The 8209-nt window shown below is 39.7% G+C and overlaps 1 protein-coding gene across 1 annotated transcript; it reads right to left on the minus strand.

Annotated features, from left to right (window-relative positions):
- Window positions 1–1051: 1051 nt before the first annotated feature.
- On the minus strand, window positions 1052–1612 carry LOC104858601 (cytochrome c oxidase subunit 5A, mitochondrial). Its single transcript, XM_010618883.2, is given in 2 exon segments — window positions 1052–1554; window positions 1556–1612. Coding segments are annotated over 2 exon segments (447 nt in total). The 3' UTR covers window positions 1052–1164.
- Between the last annotated feature and the right edge of the window lie 6597 nt (window positions 1613–8209).

The following is an 8209-nucleotide window of genomic DNA, read 5'->3' on the forward strand; positions in this document are numbered from 1 at the left end:
GAATTATTTCCACTCTAGCCTTTGGGAGGTTTTCCAAGCTGACCTGAGTCCTTGTTAGTATATGCTGCATCCCATTTTCAGTGAGCAGTTTCCTCTTTGCTGTCATCACAATATGCTTCTGGCTCATCAAGTATTCACACTGGCTCAAACTTTAAGTCAGACAATTCTACAGGAGATCATTTGTCTATATTTGTTTTAAGAATAATGTCTTCATACCATATTCTGGGTGCTAAACATGCTAGTTTCTATTGGAGTATTGTGGATTTCAAGTTCTCTCGGTAGAAATAACAAGAAAGATTTTCTATACAAAGAAGTTTAGAGGAGGCATACATATCTTCATATGTGCATTTGTATAAAGATATTGCATACGCACAGGTATGGTGCAAAGAATGAGTGACCATTAACACTATCTCCCTTCCAGAAGGAGGAGTTTTATTTTAACGTTGCACATTTGATTGATTTAACTCATCTTTCTGAGAGTGAAAAGTCTGGTCTTTATTATTTGTATTTATATTTTTACTATACATATAATTTTAGAATAGCCAAATATTACTGCTCTGAGAGAAAAATTCATCAATCTGATGTACTGTGAGATTTATAGCATTGTGCATTAATATGTTGAATGTTTTTCTATTGTTTAATATAAATATTAATTTTCCTTGAGGCTTCCTTTTTGATTATTTTCAAATATGTGAGTACTTCCAGATGACCTTTTCTTATTTATTTCTTTTTTTATAGGCAAAATTTTACTTTTTTATTGTGTTTATCGGTATATTTTAGGTATACAGTACAGCTACATTCATTGTTGGGATCTTGTACCTCTACATGACAGGTGGTCTTGGTTCTCATTTTTTCCCCTTGTCCCTTCCCTCCCTTCACCCCCTCCTCCACTCCCCTTTTACAAACACTTTGTTTTCATTTTTTCATTTTTCTCATATTTTTTTCTTTTCCCTTATTACATCACTGTGACTTGAATGTACTTTTTTTTTCAGTTCAAACTTGTTTCCCATTTATTAAAGTTCAGGTTACCATCACATGGTTTGGTACTCAATAAAGGAAAACTTGTTCAAATAAGGTAATATGTTATCATCAGCATTTCCAGGTGATTTTTTACAATCAAGTAGCACTGTCAAGAAATCCTTGAGAAGGTAGCCAGTCTGTAGGTTACACTTTGTCAAGGCCCAGCTCCTTTGGAGTGGAGATTTCTTTCAGAGTTGGTCTCAGTTCCTGGATGACATAGGGGTAGATTTCCTTATGAGGTCCTGCTTTGTCCTTAGCCACCTCTAGAATCCCAACAGCACTAGCAAAATCATTTAACCGTCTGCATGCCCGCAAAGCAGCGTCAGTGATTTTGGCTGCTGGAACCAGATCACAACCAGCAAGCGTGTTCATCCCTTTACGCAATTCCCAGGCATCTATATCTGGCTTGTTGAAGTTTGTCACCCAGCGAGCATCGAACTCCTCATCTGTCTCGTGCGACCCAAGGGAATAGAAGCGAGCCAACTGGATAGCGACCACAGGGTTGGGAGCACCCGCGGGCTGTAGGAGGCCCCCGGGGCCGGGCCCAGGCTATGGCTGCTACCGCACAGCGGTGGAGAGCAGCGCCCAGCATGATGGCCATGGCGGTTCACGGACTGAGGTTCCAGAGAAGCGGGTGAGAGCTCGCGGGCAGCTCGGAGCGCTTGAATGTACTCTTAATACTATCTTCTTAAAGCCACTTCTGTAAAGAACTGATGTTACTTTCCCTCAGTTCAGGACCAGGTGGAACGATCTTTTTTTTTTTTTTTTTTCAGAATCTCCCCATATTTTGCATAACCAAACAATGAGGTTTTGAATTAAAACTCCTAGAGAAATTATGCACTCTCTTATATTTGCTTCCTTGATGTGGATTGAAATTAAACAGTTATCATCAAACTTAAGGACAGGAAAAATAAACTATTGTATTCAAATGGAAATATGTATGTGATGCTATGAAAGAATCGATAGTAAAGATGAGATGTAGTCATTATTTCATGGATTGGCAATTATTTCAACAAGATCAATCAGTGATTTTATATGCAGTTTGTTTTGTTTTTGTTTGTGTTTTTTGTTTTTTACCTATTTTATTCAAAGTCAACAAAGTCAACCAAACCATTTTTACCTCATAATAATTGTGTCTCCAGAATGTTAATGCAACCACAAAGTAGGAATCAATATTTACCACTATGAGATGTAGCTTACAATAGAAATTGTTGCTATGAGTTGCAGTCTATTAATAATATAGGCTTTTCATAGCAATAATATTAGGCAAATAATTTGTTAAATTCAGAACATCCTGCATAGAGAGAAAATCAATGCCAGAGATGATTGGGATCAAGTAGAAGGCAGTTCCTTCAGGCAAAGCAACAAGGAACTAACTAACTGAGGCAGAGGTGAGAAGACAATGTGCAGGTAAATGAGAAAAGAAAACAATCAGTAATCTTTATTCTGCTGCTGAAAACATGAATAAAACTGCAATATTAGAGGCAGAGGGAGATAAAGAGATGATGGCTAAATTTTGAAAAGGGCCAGGGATTTATCTCACTGGGGTGCAACTGCCTGGCAAGAGTAAGGTCCTGCATCCCATTCCCAGTCAAACAATAAAATTAAATAAATAAATAAATAAAATAAAAAGGAGCACCCAAGTAGCAATCTTAGAGAATGTATAAGTTGAATTTTGGCCACAAAGTGTTTGAGGATTTTAGGTATAATTTAGCCATTACAGGTAGTATTAAGGATTTAAACAAATCTTAAGTGTAATAATGAGTATATTAAGCAAATTCTATTTAAATTTTAGAATTTAAATGGCATACTCTCAGGTAATCACTGAGGAAATATCCATGTCTGTAATTGGATACAACAGCATAGAAGAGAGCTATTTTTCTGTTTCTGTTTCAAAGACAAGGTGGGGGAGCTGAGCTTATAAAGAACTTTGTTTTTAACCCTCTCTTCCAAGGCACAGCCCACTTTCTCTTTACCAGTTATTTTTTATTTGATGTATTTCCTGATCAGTAGAAGATATCAGATCAAATTTAAGATAATTGGGTTTTTTATTTTCTGTTCTATGTCAAATCACTTCATAGCCTAGTGAAAACTCTTTTTGTTGTTTTTGGAAGAGTAGTGATGGATTTTCAGGCATGCTTTACTTCTGATTATTATCAGTTTTCACTCATGGTTTGGTTACAAACATTTACTGAATATTGTCAGCCAGTGATAGCTGGTATATGAAGTAGGATATAGTACAAACTAAATTATATCTGTATCCTCTATTTTTGTGTTTATCATCTCAGAAAGTGTTCATAACTGGAATTAAATTCTCACTTTCTGTTAAACTACATATTGCACATTAGTGATGATGACCGGTTCTTAAGAATCAGTTGTGATCTAACATGTATCATTATTTTCTCATATTTGTTGCATACATAATACACCAATATGTTATATGTTTAATTTAATCTTAGGTAAAAGTGTTTGTTTTCATTAATTAACAGTTTTAAAGGTGACAGATTACAATACCATTTTTAAGCAGTGAAAAACAATGGTAGATAATATTTCAGTCATCTAACATAACATGACAGCATAAGATTATATAAATAACATAAAAATCCAAATTTTAAAATATGTCATTAGAGTATAGCTCCTTTGAGTTTTTTTAATCTAAAATATTCTGGATATACTGGGTAATTAATTATCCTCTGTGCAAAAGCTTCTACTTTCATGTGAGTTCATTATTCTTATCAAAAGTATATTGCAAAATATAGTAATGATGCATTTCATTTTATCTGTTAAGGAAAACACAATTTTCCTGCATCCTCTCCAGCTATTCCTTTTCTAGGTATGTTCCCTAGAGAGTTAAAGATGTACTATTACAGTAGCACATACACGTGCATGTTTATAGTGAAAGGGAATTTTGCAGACATTTTGCTTCTGTAGTTCCAGCTAGACTTACTATGGGAGATTCCCTACTTGAAATTTCATTTGTTAAACATGTCTGAGCCAGCTTCTGCATCTCAGGAATGTCTTTGTCTTCAGAAGAATTTTGTCATTTCACCAGAATGCAAATGAAATATAAACCTCATGTTTGAAATTACCCTATAAACATGTTGCCAGTAACATGTGTGAGCCAATAGCAGGACTGATCCTGTTTGTTAACGCATATTCCATTTCTGTAACCCATGAATGTATACCAAAGATGCCTCACTTGAAACACCTGTTCTAGAGTGTTTATGTGTTCATGTGTACTTTGTTCATGTGTTGCATGGGGCCGGTCTCCTACGTGTGAATGCAGACTAGTCCGCAGGTGTTAAATAAAACTTTACTTTCATTTTATCTCCATAACTACCGGTGTACTTTCCATCCTTTCAGACTAGTGGCAATAAGCTATATCAATCAAATCGAAATATCATTTCATCTGGGGGCTTGTCTGGGATGGATCGAATGTAACTGATCATTTGATCATTGGTTGTAACCCCTGCAGAGGGGCACAACGATCCTCCCCAAAAACTGTGAGGAGAAGGTGTGTCCTTGGAGATTTCCCTGAGTCTTTCTGGGAGTTGGGAAAGGTCTCCATCTGCTGCACAGCTGTCCCCTGAACCCAAAAGGACTAAGGATAGATTGTTTGGGTGATATTCCACTATGAGAAGTAAGTACTTGGGGCACTCTCCTTATTCAGCTCTGGGTGTGGAATTGTCCACTCTAAGGGGTGGCCCAGGGTTCTGATCACCCCCCAGTAAGAATGTCCACTTTTGTTTCAGTTTAGGGAATGCCTATTCTGTCTGGATTATGTTGTTGGTCAGGACCCTCCATAAGTGGGAGGGAACATTTAAACTTTGAGTGATTGATGTATGAGTGAGTAAATGCTTGTAGCAAGCAGTGAAAACAATAGACTGATTCACCCATGGTCCAAAATGAAGCGCAGAGCTATCCCTCTCAGAGGTATGGGTTTTAACTGAGTCTGACTGCAATATGGTGAATGCATCTAAGAAAGGCTAAGTGGATGATCTTGAGATGAGAAATGTGTCCTATCTCTTGGACAGTTTCTAAAGTGGCCTAGTGGCCCATGGCCAGCTGACTGAACATGTGGCTCCTCTGAGAGGAGGGTCACCTCAAACCTTTATCTGTCCTCAATTCAGCTCAAGGGTACACCATCCACCATAGTTCCCATATCTAAGAGACCATTCTGTCCAAAGACATTGGTCCTACAATCTTTCTCAAGCTCTCTGCTGAACGTCTGACTCTGCAGGCAAACTCACTTATCTGTCACTTACCTTACCAAACTTCAGAGTGTCCATTCTGCTGGAAGAAGGTGTATACTGGGACCAAGATCAATGGGTGGGAAAGGGAGAAATACTTTATCTCCCTGGATACTGCTCATTTCGTGTCTCCAGACCAAAGCCCTCTGATTGGTACATAAGTGTGCCTTTGTTCTCCGGAACTGCCCAGACCTAGGTTTCCACCTTTTTGTCCACCTCTTTTGTCACCATCATGTTTCCCCACCCTCTTCCTTCATATTTAATAGACAAACATTATGTCTGCCGCCTGCTTCAGTTAACACACTTTATAGATTATAGTCTCAGTATATACATTAAACACCATGTGAGCTGATCAGTCCATTCTGGGACTATTGTCTTAAAATGTATGTTAAAATATTTCAAAACGGGATCTTCCACTTGGAAATAAATGTGTCATTGTCTGTGGTTTTTGTCTGTTTGTCTGTTTTGGTTTTGGGAGAAGAACCACCCTGAAAAGGAGCCCTTCTGGACTATCCCAAGTAAAGCTTGGCATGCCTGGGAAGTCCCTGGGTGATCGAGGATTGGAGAAGGGAGGTGGACAGGTGACTCTCAGTGGCCAGTAGTGGTGATAACTGAGTGGTGGCTGAAAGTTTTGTTTCATGTTTGGTCATGTCTTGTGTCTACTTTGTCTGGGATCTGAATTATTTTCGAAGCTAGGTGGGAAAAAATTAGGAAGGGATAAAATAGAGTTAATTCAGAGACTTGGTTGTGGTCAAAGGAATTGTCCCTTTTGTCTTGGTCTTAAATGTTTGGTACCTTCTCCATGTCTAACCTCTTCTCATCACAGAGTTATTGCTGCTGTAGTTTTGTGTCCTGGGGAATGATGCAGTTTCCCTCCTAATTCATCTCTTCTATCTACCCCCTTTATTTAATACCATAAAGATTTGGTGAGAGGACCTCTCCTAAATCTTCACATTTGTTTTCTTATTAACTCTAGGCTGTCATTAGGTTGAGTCCTAAAGTCCTGTATGTTTCAGTCACCCACCCCTGACCTTAATCTGATTTCTGCCGTCTGTTGGTCTTGCCATGAGAGGCTTCCCTCCTTAGGGGAACTCTGCCTTCTATCCCTCCTAAGGCCATTAAGGGATAAGGCTTTTTTGGAATTCATTTGATTTGAGGAGTGGCATTTTCACCATAGCCATGATCAGCTGAAGAAATATTGAGGTCTTGGTTTATAACCTTCTCTGTTCCCCAGTTTGGCTTGTGCCTTATTTGTAAGGAGAGGTTGACTGTGGCCCTTGCCATTTATGAGGGAGGTTTTCCTTCTCCTGTGTCAGTATTGTCTCTGGGGCAATCAGTGCCACTGGCACTACTCTTGGAAACTACCTTCTGCAATCATCCTTGGGCTCTCCTTAACTCTTTAATAACCAACTTTGGGCTTATAGGTCAGCTTTTTGAACATCCAGGACTCAAGACAGAGTCACCTGCCATGTCATCACTTCTTGGACCAGGACTTCTCTTGAATTCAAAATTTCTTTTGATCCCTTTTTTGAACACTTGCCTGAGTGTGTTTGTTCCTTTTACTATGGGAGCTTCCCAGGTTAAATCCCGAACTCCCTTCCATTGCATGCTGTTTCACTTCTCTGGGGGCTTTTCTGACCAATATAGTGTGACTATGAAAAAAGAGCTGGCTGCAGGCCCTATGTAAAATAGAATGGCCCACTTTTAATGTAAGCTGGCAAGATAGAGGGTCTTTGGATCCTCAGTTTGTCCATGGAGTATGGGATGTAATGACTGGGAAACCAGGCCACCCTGATCAATACCCTTACACTGACTCATGTTTGTCACTAATCCTTTTCCCTCTGCCTTGGCCATCAGCTTGCACCATGAATTGGCCTGCAACATGAGTACTAGTCACCCGCTCTGCTCCTGTGGTACCTGGGACTCACAGACTCCCCCAGATCCTACCACCATTGAAAGATGGGAATGATAAATTGCTTCCCCTATATAACCCCCCTAGACCTGTGGCCTCCACTGAAGTCTCCTCCTCAGGACCCTCAGCTCCCAGAGAGGTTTTGTCACCTCCCAGTTTTCTTCAGGCCTCTTGGGATCAGGCTGCTTGGGGAAGCTCCATGGCCCTGGAAAAAGAGCCTATCACCCTCCTTCCCTTGAAACAGACACCTCTTTGGGAAACTCTGACCCCTTCTAGTATATGTTCCCTTCTCTTCCTCCAATTGAAAATCCCAAAATCCTATTTTCTGGGAAACCACAGGTATTTTGGATCTCATTGACTCTGTCCTCCAGACCTACCAACCTAACTGGAATAACTGTTATCAGTTACTAACAATGCTATTTGCTGGGAAAAAGGGAACAGATCAGAGTGGTCACTCAGAAGTCTCTGGTCTTAGCTGGAAATCAAAAAAGACCCACTGGGTGAAGATTAACTAGGTTTTTCCTTCTACTTGACTTGACTGGAGGGCAAATACAGATGAAGTAAGGGAGGCTTTGAAAAAGTACCCCAGACTCTAATGGATGAGTTCTGAGAAGTGGCTCAGAAACCTTTTAATTGGACTAAAACCACGTAGGTAATTCAGGGGCCAAATGAGGCTCCAGGAGAATTCCTCGAGTGACTTCTGGATGCTTTCCAGTTCTATACTCCTTTTGATCCATTGGCCTCTGAAAACACCAAGGCAGTGAACTTGGCATTTGTTGAACAGTCCACTCCTGATATTAAGAGGAAGTTTCAGAAATCAGAAGGGTTTGTAGGGATAAATACTTCCCAGTTGCAGGAAATAGCCTGAAAGATTAATGATAATCGATACTCAGAAAAACAGAAACAAGCCTAGCGAGCATCCATAAACAGGCTGAAATTTTGTCTGAAAGGCAGATAAGGATTTTAGCTGAAGTTATAAGGGGTCAACGAGTGAGGGAGACAACCAGAAAGAAGGGGCCAAGAAGAG

This window comes from Fukomys damarensis, unplaced genomic scaffold (assembly GCF_012274545.1).
Source record: "Fukomys damarensis isolate Sample0158 unplaced genomic scaffold, DMR_v1.0_HiC HiC_scaffold_38, whole genome shotgun sequence".
In the NCBI taxonomy this organism is placed as follows: domain Eukaryota; kingdom Metazoa; phylum Chordata; class Mammalia; order Rodentia; family Bathyergidae; genus Fukomys; species Fukomys damarensis.